Genomic DNA, 15,046 nt, shown 5'->3' with positions numbered 1-15,046 from the left:
AGCATCTTGTACTTTATGTATGAATTGTATCATTTTATAAGAACATCTGGCTGTTGTTAATAATAGCCTGATCATATTTCAAGCACAGAGTTATTTATTTTGTATCTCTGAATATGCAAACAAATGAATTCTGAAGTCTTTTTCAGGTGTCTTCAACAAAACTATTTCTTTGAACTGAATCAATTGCCTGTTGTTCCAAGTCACAGTCAGATTTATTTACTCTCTCTAGTAGCTGTGGCCAAGTGTCTCTGAAGAAAGGTACCATTTTAACTTGTCATTTACCATTTAAGACTCGAAGATAGACATCATATTTGAAAGACAGCTTTTATTTCCCATTTTTTTCTAATAACTGAGTTTTATCTCCTCCTTGCAATTTGTTTATTCTTTAGCTCATTTACACTCTGAAAATTACTCACGTTCTCCTAACTTGTCAAATACTCTTCCTTTTTTTTAAGATTTATTTATTTATTTGAGAGAGAGAGAGAGCAGGGGGAGGGGTAGACGGAGTGAAAGAGACTCCGTGCTGAATGTGGAGTCCAACGTGGGCCTTGACCTCACCACCCTGAGATCATGACCTGAGCCAAAACCAAGAGTTGGGCACTTAGCCGGCTGTGCAACCCAGATGCCCCAATTCATCAAATAGTCTTATAATATTTTCTAAGGAGAGTGTTTCATACCTCTGCAATATTTGAAGTAACTGATCATTAAAAAAAAATCAAAATAATATGAAATTTCAAATAAATGTGAGAAAAGGCTATTTTCTAAAAGCAATTAAAGAAATCATAGAAAAGAATGAGCTATAAAATGTAACTTATATAGGCTACTCTTCAGCATTTCAAGATAAAGCAAAGAACTGGAACCAGCAAAAATTTCAAATAAATGTGAGAAAAGGCTATTTTCTAACAGCAATTAAAGAAATCACAGAAAGGAATGAGTTATAAAATGTGTGTAACTGATATGGGGTACTCCTCAGCATTTCAAGATAAAGCAAAGAATTGGAACCAGCAAAAGGTAAACTCAAAAAGTCAGTGAAAAAGTATATATAAGCAACTTGGATGTTTTGTCATTTTGAGGAGTTATCATGAAACATAGTAAGATAGCTTTCAAAATAATTTATCACCCTAACTAATATCTGGACACTTAGCTATTGAGATTTCCTTGAGTGTATCACTAGAATCACTAATATAAAATTTGTTTAAAAATAAAAGCAAACTCATCATTGACTGTCAAGATCCAATCCACATAAAAATTAGACCTGTAAGTCTGTATTACAGATCCATTGAATTTTGTCAGTAATTCCTCAGTTATGTCTAAATCTTACAAGAACTTCATGGTTAAAAAAAATAAAAGGTACTGAATCTCAAATAATAAGATTTTATTTCAATACATACCCCCCAAAATGTTAATAAAACAACTGTATAATTTGGTATTTGCTTTTCCATCCTAACAAATGTCAATATTGTCATAGTTCAATAAACATTTTTCAGATTTAGGTGGCGCCTGGATGGCTCAGTCACTTAACTGTTGCCTTCAGCTCAGGTCATGATCCTGGGGTCCTGGGATCGAGTCCCGCATCAGCCTCCCTGCTCAGTGGGGAGTCTGCTTCTCCCTATGCCCCTGCTTCTGCTCTCTCTCTCTTTCTCTCTCACTCACTCTCGTGTGTGCATTCTCAGTAAATAAATAAAATCTTTTAAAAAATAATAATTTAAACATTTTTCAGATTTAGTTAAACTTGTTGTAAGGTTTAAATCAGGGAAACATCTTTAAAATGTTTAGAATACTTCCAAGTATATAATATGGTCCATAGTTATCATATTTTAAGGATTAAATATTGTATATTTTTACCGACTTGTTTTGACTTTCTATCAATTTGGGGTTTTTATTGTTGTTGTTTTTTTTTGAAATTTTATAGCAGCTCTATTCATAATTGCCCAAACTGGAAACATCTCACATGCCCATCAATTAGGAATGTATAAAAAACTGTGGTACAGTCCTACAATGAAGTCCAACAATAAAAAGGGATAAACCATTGATTCTCATAATATGGATGAATTTGTTTTTAGGCTAGAGAATTCATTTTTTATTAGCTCAGAGAACTTTGTACATATGTCTATCAATTTTGTTTAATAAGCTAATGAAAACCATGATATTTTAATTATATTTTCAGCAATCTTAAAATTAAAAAGCAACTCAAAAACTTAGGTGAGTATCTCAATTACACTGAAGAAGGGGAGCAATTAGTTTGACTTTTAGAATCTGGCTGCTTATGGTTAAATCCTATTCTCATTCTTACAGAAGACATAATTCGATCTTCCTGGGCCTCAGTTTCTCTTTCTGTAGAATAATGTCAGTTGTGATGTTTAAACAAATCTGACCAAAGTGCTCAGCTCAAAGCAAGGAATAAATTAGTTATTATGATGTCATCGTATGTTGGGGCACCTGGGGGGCTCAGTCAGTTAAATGTCTGTCTTCGGCTCAGGTCATGATCCCAGGGTCCTGGGATGAAGCTCTGCATCAGGCTCCCTGCTCGGTGTGGGGCCTGCTTTTCCCTCTGCCTCTGCCCTTCCTGCACACCCTGCTCACACTGGTGCTTGAGCGCTCACTCTCTCTCTCTCTCTCTCTCGCTTGCTATCTCTTTCTCTCAAATAATAAATACATAAAATCTTTTAAAAATGATGTCACTATAGGTTGATAGTTAATTGCCACCAAAGCAAATAAAAGTAAACTTGTCCTTTTGGTACATGTTCTTTGCAGTAGCTCCTATTTTACTGATTATCAATGGATCTGTCATTTGAGGAAAAAAGCAATGAGTTTATTCACAAAAAATCTTCTCATTCTTCATAGAAAGTTAAGTTCTCAATAAACAACATCTCAAATAAATTATTCTTAATCATTCCATTGGTATAAATTTAGAGGGAATGCTTCTTTCATTTCCAGTGCAATCAGAATAAGCAGGGAATTCTAATAAAGGTGTTGCTTTTCTTTAATGTTGCCAACTACAGAATAGATCCAATAGTAAATGGGATATTCTGGTGGATGAATAACTGGATAAGAGCATATCTGAAGTTAATATATACTCAACTGTCTTACTGGAGGGAGCTTCTGCTGAGTTTCTGGCTAATGGCTACCCAAGCAGATCAAGGAGAGATTACAAACATACAAATCCAGTCACTGATAAATTACACAACCTAAAATAGAAATCTGAAAGTAAAATTCACCAAAACTCAACTTTTCTCTTTACCTTTGTTCACATAATTCCATTCCCTTAAATTAAAATAGTTTCTCACACTCTATTTCATCTCCTTCATCATTGACTTTAAAGAATTCTTGTATATTTTGGAGAAAAGTCCTTAATCAGATGTGTTTTTTGCAAATATATATATATATATATATATATATATAATAAAATTCACATTGTGAATGCTAACGGAAAGATTTAAGGTAAGCAGTGCTCAAAAAGGACTGACTGTTTTATCTTAATGAATATTTTATATAACCTTTTGGTTTATGGATAAAATGTTTTCTCCCAATTGCTATCTGAATATTCAGTATTTTCTAAGAAAACAGGCCATAAATGCAAAATTAGTTTGCTCTCTGCTAAATAATAAGAACTAGAATACAAAAGAGTGATTAGAGTTATACAAAATGAGAAACCGGACTCTACATAAGGAGGCATTTTTAAAGATCACTTTAAGAAAAAGAACTAGTGTGTTAGTCTCTTTATCAGAAACTACCTTTCACAAATTACTTCATTAATTCTAAATGGAGACAACTGACATTTAACAATAGCTAGGACTAAGCACCACTAAAAGATATATTGTCAACTTTTAGATCATTTGAAGGATGCAGGGAAAATAACAGTATGAACAACACAAAAAATGTTAAATGAAAAAATAGAGATATTGTGTACAAATGGTAGACATGGAAAGAAAAAGCAGATGGAATCTGATAGTATGGAATATTTCAAAGAAACTCAGGGTAAAAGTAAAAGGAGGTGTGGAATTTAGACACTACAGTAGCAGCTTAATGCATTAATATCTGGGGAGTTTGCCCTATTTAACTTTTTTATTACTGTGATATGTTTAGGACCCTAAAGAGAATTATTTGTCCAAAGTTGATTTTTGTATGACATCTACTTGCAAATGTACTTATGATATTTTGCTTCCACTAACTCCATTTATAAAAGCTAAGGACTGAGAAACCATTTACAATAAAAGAAAGAAGGAAGGAAGGCAAGGAAGGAAGGACGGAAGGAAGGAAGGAAGGGAAAGAAGGAGGGAAAGAGGGAAGGAGGGAAGGAAGGAAGGAAGGAAAGAAGAAAGAAAGAAAGAAAGAAAGAAAGAAAGAAAGAAAGAAAGAAAGAAAGAAAGAAAGAGAGAGAGAGAAAGAAAGAAGAAAGAAAGAAAGAAAAAGGAAAGAAAGAAAGAAAGAAAGAAAGAAAGAAAGAAAGAAAGAAAGAAAGAAAGAAAGAAAGAAAAAGAAAGAAAGAAAAAAGTATACCTTAAAGGTATTGTGTAAGACAGCAGAGATTAAGCCCTAAACACCCAGGTCTTCAAACTTTTAAAAAACAAAAAGACTTATTATATTATTTATTCATTTCAGAGAGAGTGAGAGAGCAGAGGGAGGGGCAGAGGAAGAGGGAGAGAGCTTGCTGGAGCAGACTCCCCATTGAGCACAGAGTCCAACGTGGGGCTTGGACCTCAGGACCATGAGATCATGACCTGAGCCTAAATCAAGAGCAGTTTGCTTAACTGACTGAGCCACTGAGGTGCCCAAGACCAATTATATTTATATATCAGATCTGCTTATAGTCAATTTGGAAAAATACAAATGCACACATACACATACATACACATTCTACATTCACTATGTATTAAGATAAATTTACCGAGAGAATCTTAAAATCAAATTAAATTTTGCATGTAGTACATAAGAGAACAAGGAAATATCACCAACTCTCAAGTATCTTTTCATTTCCTCCATTTTGGAGATGGTAGTTAAAAAGTGAATACAGGGGCGCCTGGTTGGCTCAGTTGGTTGAGCGACTGCCTTCGGCTTGGGTCATGATCTCAGGGTCCTGGGATCGAGCCCCGCATCAGGCTCCCTGCTCGGTGGGAAGCCTGCTTCTCCCTTTCGCACTCCCCCTGCTTGTGTTCCCTCTCTCACTGTCTCTCTCCCTGTCAAATAAATAAATAAAATCTTTTAAAAAAAGTGAATACATATTTATTCAATAAGCAAAAAATGGTAAGCATCATGATAGAGTTCAATATGGTTGATGTTTTTAGTGAATATAAAAGATAAGAAAAACACAATACTGGGAGGAAAAAGTGAGTTAGAATGGACAATAAGTACACATATGGTTTTGCCACCTAAGATGGCAGAAGTCTAGGATGAAGGTAATGAAGTATAAGGTGAGGAACTATTTTATGGAGGGAATAGAATTGTGTGAACAAAGGGAAAGAGAAAAGTTGAGTTTCGGTGAATCGCATTTCCAAATTTCTTAGTGCTGGTTCTGAGCCGAATATCACTTAATGCTATATCTGAATTGTATATGTTTATCAATGACTTCATTTGCATATCTACAATCTCTCCTTGATCTCTCTGGGTAGTCATTAGCCAGAAACTCAACAGAATCTACTCCCAATGAGATAATTGAGTATATGTAAGCTTTAGATATGATCTTCTTAAGTTACTCATCCATCAGAATCTCCTGCTTACAATGGGATCTATTCTGTAGTTGACAATATTAAAGAAAGACAACACCTTTACTAGAAATCCCTGCTTACTCTGATTGCACTGGAAAACAATAGCATTCATAAGACTCAACAATATGAAAACAAACAATTTAAAAATTGGTCAAAGACCTGAACAAATCTTACCAAAGATATACAGATGTCAAATGAGCACATGAAAAGATGTTCTACTAAGCTGTTCAGTCAGCAAATTAAAACAACTATGAGGTACTACTACACACCTTTAGAATGTCCAAAATTTGGAATACTGAACACCAAATGCTGGTGAGGATACAGAGCATTTCATTGATAATGAAAATGCCAAATGGTACAACCACTTTGGAAGATAGTTTAGTAGCTCTTTACAAATCTAGGCATACTCTTACCATATGATCCAGCAAATGCACTTCTTGGTAATGATACAAAGGAGCTGAGAATTTATTTCCACATAAAAACCTGTACCTAGATCTTTATACTACATTATCAGTAATTGCCAAGACTTGAAAGTAATTAAGATGTTCTTTAGTTAGGTGAGTGGACAAATAAACTTTGGTACATCCAGACAACAGAATAGTATTTAGCACTAAAAAGAAGTGACCTATGGGCATGTGGGTGGCTCAATTATTTAAGTATCTGACTTCAGCTCAGGTGATGGTCTCAGGGTCGTAGGATTGAGTCCCCTGTTGGGCTCCCTGCTTGGCAGGGAGTCTGCTTCTCCCTCCCCCTACTCATGTTCTCTCTCTCTCTCTCTCTAGCTCTTACTCTCGCTCTCCCTCAAATGAATAAATAAAGTCTTTAAAAAAATAAAAATAAAAAAAGAAGGGACATAGTATGCCATTAAAAGATATGTATGTTATTTGTGTATGTTTATGTTATTTATGTATGTTACTAAGAGAAAGATGTTAATCTGAAAAGTTTACATACTGCATGACTCCAACTATATGACATTCTGGAGAAGTCAAACTATAGAGGCAATAAATAGATCAATGGCTTCCAGGGCTTGGCAGGGGTGGGGGTGGGAGAAAGATGACTAGGCAGAGCACAGAGGATTTTTAGTGTGGTGAAAACACTCTATGTGATGTTATAATTATGGGTGCAGGTCATTATATGTTTGTTCAAACCCCCAGAATGTACAGAACCAAGAGTGAATCCTAAGGCAAACTATGGACTTTGAGTGATTATGATGTAGGTTCAATTGGAACAAATGTACCATTCTGATGGAGGATGTTGGTAATGGGGGAGGCTATGCATGTGTGGTGGTGAGGGGTCCAGGGGAAATCTCTGTACCTTCTCTCAGTTTTGTTGTAAACTTAAACTGCTCTAAAAATATTAAAGACATTAAAATAAAATATTTTATACCAATACCTCATTTAATCCTCACAAAAATCTGCTAAATAAGTGAAAGAGATGAAAAATGTTAAGTGAAAAAAGAGATATTGTGTACAAATGAGGTAGGTATGGGAAGAAAACCTAGATAAAACCTGGTATTGGAATATTTCAAAGAAATTTAGGGACAACGAAAAAGGGAGTGTGGAATTTAGACACTGAAGTAGAGGTTGACTGTGTTCATGTCTGAGAGTGGGCAGTTTTTTGAATTATGAATTTTTCCTATTAACATTTAAAATAAATTATATATGTTGCTATAGGATGACACTTGATAAGCCAGGCCCCTCTTTCCTCTCACTCCCTAAGGGTGTTTTATACTTGAGCTCAAATTTCTGCCCAGATAATAAGATTTTTGATGTATTGGAAAAGGCTGGCAAATGAAAATCAGCTACATTGATAGTTCCTTAATCCGTGATGAAAAAAAATCAATTCCAATTGATTATAGAAAATTTTCCAAAAGTGTGGTGAACAGACCAGATATGGGATTTAAGTGTAAGTGGGACATAGATAAACACTTCTATTTTAACAACGAGCCATTAGTTATTTTAAATATCACATTCTACTTATGATAACTCATAATGATTTTCTATTTATTAATCAATTTTAGTGGTAGGTTTTGGTTAGAAATATCATTACACACAAGAAAGTAACATGAAAAAGGAACTATTCAGTTGTTCTATTAAATTCTGTAATTTTGAACTTATATGTGGTAGTTTATATGCACAAAATAGATTTAACTTTGTGTCATCAGTCTCTTATCATCCAATACTTCTTAAAGAGATTGAGTTTAGAATTGAATTGTTCACTTTCTCATTTTATACATAAAATAAATTCGGTGGAGTTTTCTTTTAAAATTCCCAGGATAATGAAGATTTTTACATCTTTGGAAAAAAAGAAACATGGCACAATGAGCAAAATTATCCACTGAAATCTCTCTGTAACATGAATCACTCATACTCAAAACAAATATTAATTCTCAATGTAAATGAATAGTGCTCACATAGTTTAAATTCTTTTTTTTTTTTTTAAGATTTTATTGACTTGGGGCACCTGGGTGGCTCAGTCGTTAAGCGTCTGCCCTCGGCTCAGGTCATGATCCCAGGGTCCTGTGATCGAGCCCCGCATCAGGCTCCCTGCACTGCGGGAAGCCTGCTTCTCCCTCTCTCACTCCCCCTGCTTGTGTTCCCTCTTTTGCTGTGTCTCTCTCTGTCAAATAAATAAATAAAATCATTAAAAAAAAAAGATTTTATTGACTTATTTTTGAAAGAGCGAGAGCAGGGGGAGAGGCAGAGGGAAAGGGGGGGAAGCAGACTCCGAACTGAGTATGGAGCCTGCTGTGGGGCTTTATTTCACGACCCTGAAATCATGACCTGAGCCAAAAGCAAGAATCAGCCACTTGGGATGCCTGGGTGGCTCAGTTGGTTAAGCATCTGCCTTCCGCTTGGGTAATGATCCCAGAGTCCTGGGATGGAGTCCTGCATTGGGCTCCTTGCTCAGAAGGATCCTGCTTCTCCTTCTGCCTGCAGCTCACCCAGCTTGTGCTCTCTCTCTGACAAATAAATAAATAAAATAAAATAAAATAAAAAGAGTCAGATGCTTAACCAACTCAGGCACCCCACATATTTTAAATTTCATTTCTAAACTTAAGAGACTACAGTGGTGAAAATCCCCCAACTCACTGGTAGTGGGCACACTCATTCCACTCATTTGATGCACAAGAAATCATTCCCATGACTTATATAATAAGAGCCAAAGGATATAGAGCATTAGAAGATTAGAAGCAAGAAATCCGTGTATCCAATGACAAAGGTTAGAAGAGTAAAGGAAACAATAACTAGAAATTAAGCTTGGGATGGGGACTAGACGTGGTATACACTTGACCCTTGAACAACATGGGTTGGAACTGCATGGTCCACTAATACAAGGGTCTTCTACTATACAGTACAGTATTGTAAATGTATTTTATCTTCCTTCTGATTTTCTTAATAACATTTTTATTTCTCTGGCTTACTTATTGTAAGAATACAGTACATAATCCACATATCATACAAAATACGTGTTCATCTGCTGTTTATGTTATCCATTAGGCTTCTGGTCAACAGTAGGCTCCTGGTAGTTAAGGTTTGGGGGAGTCAAGTTATATGCGGATTTTCAACTATGCAGAGGGTCAGCGCCCTGAAACCCCCACATTGTTCAAAGGTCAACTGCATTTGGACTCATTACTCCTAACCTTTCTTCCAAAGTTGCTTCAATCCCTGCTTAATGCCACTGCACTCTGGTTCTTTGCTGTGCTCGGTGATAATACAATAATGATATTAATAAAATACCCACTGGCATGGAATAATATAGCCTTAAATTAATACCTCGCACAGCAACCCTGTGAAAAGACAGTTAAGCAAAGGAAAACAAAACAGAGCGTATCTAAACATGTCAAGCAATTTCACATTTTGATGCTTATTTTTCACAACATATTTTTACTATCATTCTTAAGTGAGCCAACATCTTTTCAGACCAAAAAAAAAGATGATTCATACCAAATATTTCCTCAACTGAAATGATTCAAGCTTATTGTTTACTCCAAGGACGTGGAAGTAAGACAGCTTTCATGTTGATTCAAAAGCAGCTCTGTTGTTTGATAACCCCTCCCGGGGATCAATTAGATCCATCTGTGTTTCCAGCTTTAGTGAGTCAGGCTGCTACCCATTATAAGTAAGACTAGGGATTTTACTTTATCCCACATAAAGTAGCTCTTGTCAGACACTAGCTTGTGTCTCCCCCCACAAAAAAAATCAGTCCTGTAATTCAAGAGTATCTCAAGAATGTAGCCTTCCTTTATTCCTCACACCAGGGTCTTAACTCTAAACATGCTCTTATCTTTGGAAGTCTGTAACGCTCACCTTACCTTTACCAGGTGGTAGTTCTACTAATAAACTCTCTGATTTTTTTGTTTTTTTACATATTGCCTTAAAACAATATTTTATTAATATTTTGACTCTAACATGCTTTTATCTATCTTCAAAGATAGAACATACAGTAAATTAAACAACATAGCATGTTCACTGTGTTCTAAAATTCTCATTATTGAACCATAGTTTCAACCCGTATTTATTTACCTTCTTATTACTTTCTTTACAGCCTTCCATATTTCTTCCATAACTGTTCATATTCTTGAAATTACCTGTAAATCTACTCACCAGGCATTTCCCACTTTCACAATTATCAACATCATACTCAGGGTCTCAAGTATAGGATTGATGAATGATAACAGGTTAATATATAACAACTACTAATGGAGCTGATTCTTGAGAATGCCCCTACAAACACTGGTAATAAATATGGGTTTCTGGAGTTCAACTGAGAGTGAAACATGTTGTAATATGGACATGTAGAACAACAACTTGAATCCAATGAGTAAATTAGCCAGCATTCGACCTGACATGTAGGAGCTCTCAGTAATTGCCTTTTTTTCTTCTCCTTCCCAAGACAAGTGTGCTTTTTTAGAGTTCTCTCTTAACCACTGACATGTTTCAAGAAGGGGAATACTCAGATCAGTTTGGGACATAGATTCAGGTGAATGCAAAGAGCAGAGCCTGCCTGCCCTCGAGCCCTTTCCTGAGATATTTTTCCTATATGCTATGAATGAATGTGTTGAGGTCACCACTGAATGATTTACGCATTTTTGTTATTGCCCCATGGCATAAAATCTTACTAGTTATGTGTCTATATATTTTCCCTATGTCAATAGTGTTTTTGTATTTAAAGCCTACTTATCTTTGTTCTGATTTTCTATATGAAGGTTCAACCCCTTAGTGGTGGAGGATTCAGAACAAATCACGTATTTCTCTCTGTCTCCCCTCTCTCTCTCTCTCTCTCTCTCTTTGGTTTCCCAGTACCTGTATACATGTGGGATATGGACAGCTAGCAAGGAATTTAAATGTACAGAAGAAACATAGTTGAATCCATAGTAAGTCTCAAAATACATTGCAGGATCCGGGGCACTTGGGTGGCTCAGTTGGTTAAGCTTCTGACTCTTGATTTTGGCTCAGTTGGCAATCTCAGGGTCATGAGATCGAGCCCCACATCAGGCTCCACACTCAGCATGGAGTCTACTTGTCCCTCTCTCTATGTCCTTCCCCCCGCCACTCCCTCCTCACCTCTCTCTCTCAAATAAATTAATAAAATCTTTAAAAAAGTATGTTGCAGGATCAATGTATAAGCGAGAGAACGGGAAATCCCACTGTGTTTCAGAAAGTAGTGCAAATGGAATGTATGGGTTTGGGGTAGGAGGAGAGAAAGAGATTATTTTTTACTCTATCGATGGCTTTGTTGACTCACTACCCAGTAGCCTTCTATCCTTCTATCCTTAGGAGCTCTTTGTAAAGCCTGCGCTTTGAGCAATTCCTTAATTCATCCTACCCCAGGACTGGCTCTAACTCTTTTCATCAGCAGACATAATTGTGAGTGAAAAAATGAACTGCACATTGAAAATGTGGACTCTAAAATTTCTCTTACCAAAAGTTAGTGTTTGAAAAAGAAGAACACTAACTTTTAGTAAGAGAAATTTTAGAGTAATTGAAAAATGTAGTACACGTCCACTCTTTTTTAAGGCACTATGAAAGTATCTTACTATCATTAACCATGGGAAATCAACCTCTGAGACTGTATTACAAAATGCCTCTTATAAATAAAAAAATTGAGCCTGGTTAGCTTCAGTGCCAGGTCCAACATCACACCACCGTCAAACCCTGTTGCAGGGATTGATAGCAGATGTTTTTGTTCAAATTCTATGGCTTTTTCACCTAATACTTATCATGCAAAGGCATTGCATTTCCAAGTCTCCTATCACCAAACAAAATCATTCATCCAGGTTTGGGCAGAGCATTTTTTTTTCCTTTTTCTGACACACAGAAAATAAAAATATTTCCTTTTCTTACCTAACAGAACTACTGCCTACGTCGAGGTCTTGTGCGGTGACAGCACCGATGATGGTCCCAATTGGAGTGTCTTCATAAACCTCCATGGTGTAGAGTGGCTTGCTAAAAACCGGGGGTTCCTCCACATCCAGCACGCTGATCTTCACTGTGGCCGTGTCTTTAAAAGGGCCGGCGGAGTGAAATCTGTGGTCAAGGTGAACGTTGGAGGCTTCTACTTTAAAAGTATATGCCTTCTTTGTTTCAAAATCTAATGGCTGTAATGAGGACACATCAAAAATGAAGAGGTACATTCATAGAGAAAGTGGCAAAGATGGTGAACATGGTTTCAGAGCATTTGCAAGTTAATACCAATTTTGTGTTGGTTTCGAAATTTTTAATTAGTGGGTAAGGGAACATTTTCAGAATGACCCACTTGTATAATATTTTAGGTAACTTGTAGAGATAATCAGTTACATATATTAAAATGGCATTTATGTACACATACATGCTTAAGAAGGGCTTATTCATTTTATATGATCAGTTAAAACTGCCAGAGAAATTTTAAGGGAAGCATTTTCTAATATTATACAATACTGACATCTAGTGGAAGTAGCTGTAATTAAAACACAATAAAATTGAAATTGGATCGTTAAGACAACGTATATTCCAGTTAAAAATTTGGTATAACAAAATAAATTTTTTTCCTGGACCACTCTTCTTATCTTGACAATATCATCTTTTATTAAACTTTATTGAATATTTAGGTCTTTTCATTAAAAAGGGACTATGTCAGGATTTAAAACATACATAGCTGTAATTTTACAAAGCATTTTGGTCTCTGGTGTTCTCAGGATTATATATATAATTAGGCACTGTAATGCATCGTCAGGATATTGTACCGATATTTTGCTTTGAACATATGTGATCAAATTAAAGAAAATTGTGAGACAGAGTATTTGGAAGTCATTCTTCCATGAAGTCACTGGTTCTCTATTTTAACTTTACTACTACTTCTTTTCAATTTTATGCTGAATATTAGTTTTATGTTCCTAGTAACTGAAAATATTATATTCTGGATTTATGGTGTTGCCACGTGTTTTATACAAACTTTAAGGTCAATGGCTCTAACTTCTAATCACCTATGAAAAACTAAGACAACATGAAATTAACATTAACAGAGATTTTCAGGGACCCTTAAAAGTTTCTGTTTTCTAAGTTAAATCCCTCCCGTATGACTCCAGTGACTTGCTAATTGCTGTGTCAACACATCTGTTTTTTGCTTCAGCACACCTGGGGGAAATAAAGGAGGTATATCTCTCTCATAAGGACAAGATTGTCATTTTATGCATTTTCTCTGAGGATGAAAAAAGAAAATTAAAAAATCACTGTGAAATCCTCAAACACTCCCACGGAGGTTATTAGAGCAGTTACACCTCCTAGATGTGGCATTTAAGTTTTGTTCACCATAATTTTCATTCAGGGGAATCCATATTTATTTTCCCTGTAATTATTCCCTTATTTGATCTAATGCACCCGATTTTTATTCATGCTTTTATCTGCTTTGCACTCAATGTTTTATTTTACTTTCCATATTTTTAATTACTTGCCTCATGCCTATTTACCTATTAAATCAATACAATATTGATTTTCTTCCATTCCCTTCTCTTTCCTGTTAGGAATTTTGATTTATCTTTAAGCCAGTAACAGTAAAGAATGATATGTAAACATGCCATGCTTGATATTACAGCTATTGGTTATATGAATAGAAATATAACATCAAGAATTTTTGTAAACTCTAAATGCTCTATGAATGTTAAATAAGATAATTTTCCATCATAGTGGCCCCTATCTTCTTCTTCTTCTTCCTTTTTTCTTTTTTTTTTGGTGACCCCTATCTTCTAAAGTAAGACTTTTGATTTTAACACCTTGGATCCTTCTGCCTAGAAAGCTAATTGAGCTGCCTTGCCTTATACGTACTCCTTTTGGTGGACCTAGAGTTAACTTCTTAGAATATAGGAGCTAATACCAATTGCTTCCCTCTTCCCTTTCTAGTTTCTCCTAGACATTAAAATGCTTCTGATTATTTGCACAATTCAGAGAATTCTTTCTAGACAAGATCTACATTTTATTTACCTACTCGATTATAACATGCCACACCCAGCTAATGGACTTGACTCCCACTTCAAAGTCCATTTCAAGCCCAGAAATGGAAGGAGAATTCTGGAAACTTTTCCACACTTTTTTTGGTCCTGATATGAGGGTATCAGACATAGTCTATGCCTTTTAAGAACTTCTGACCTTGCATAGCCAGCGAATATTTGGTGGTCAGGGAGTTAAATGAAACTTTTTGTACATATGGATTATTTTGAGACTAAAAACTTGTATTGTGCAGTGATCAAAGAACTGGAGAAAATTCTAAGAGAAATGCCGTAATACTATCATAGATGGCCTTACTTCTTCATGACCCTGACCCCTAGGCAATGCCATTTTATAAAACTGAATAGCTCAGAAACAGCAAAGAGAATCAATACTGACCTCTCTCTAGTTGACTTTATCCAAACCATCTGGCTGACTACCCTCTGTGTTTGGGGGTTGGGGATGGTGGTGCTGAAGAAGGAAAATTCATCTAACTTTATAACCAACAAAAATTCTAATATTTGAAATAGGAATAGAACAAACAGGATTATTTTTTATTCTTAGGAAATTAATCATAGTCTATGGCAGAATTCCATTATTATGAATTTGAGCTAATTTACTTCTTCCACAATAAATAGAAACCTTTATAGCATTGCTTGGGGCCCATTTGATTTTATGAATCTTTCTAGAGAAGTAAGAAAATGATTGATTAAAAAGAATTTAATTGAGTAACTCCCTGCTCCTAAGGGTGTTTCAAGAAAGGAAAATTAGTAAGAGTAGAATTTGCAGGGAATAGTCGACATTGTAGGGAGCTGTATAGTAAGAGATATAATTCTGGAGAAGCAGAATACAATATACTTAATTGTCCTTCAGAGAATA

General features: G+C 35.5%; 1 protein-coding gene across 2 annotated transcripts in view; it reads right to left on the bottom strand.

Moving 5' to 3' along the window:
- Window positions 1-15,046, bottom strand: part of CDH12 (cadherin 12) — a 251,940-nt gene that overhangs the window by 30,714 nt on the left and 206,180 nt on the right. For both annotated transcript variants that reach the window (XM_028098030.2, XM_028098031.2), the window contains one exon: window positions 12,053-12,306. In XM_028098030.2, coding sequence (XP_027953831.1) covers window positions 12,053-12,306 — 254 coding nt within the window. The remainder of the gene's footprint in view (window positions 1-12,052; window positions 12,307-15,046) is intronic.

Source organism: Eumetopias jubatus, unplaced genomic scaffold (genome assembly GCF_037043125.1).
Source record: "Eumetopias jubatus isolate StellerSeaLion01/CBP00866 unplaced genomic scaffold, mEumJub1_p1.0 scaffold_5, whole genome shotgun sequence".
Taxonomy (NCBI): domain Eukaryota; kingdom Metazoa; phylum Chordata; class Mammalia; order Carnivora; family Otariidae; genus Eumetopias; species Eumetopias jubatus.
Note: the sequence above shows the minus strand (reverse complement) of the source record. Positions and strands in the feature narration are given on the sequence as shown.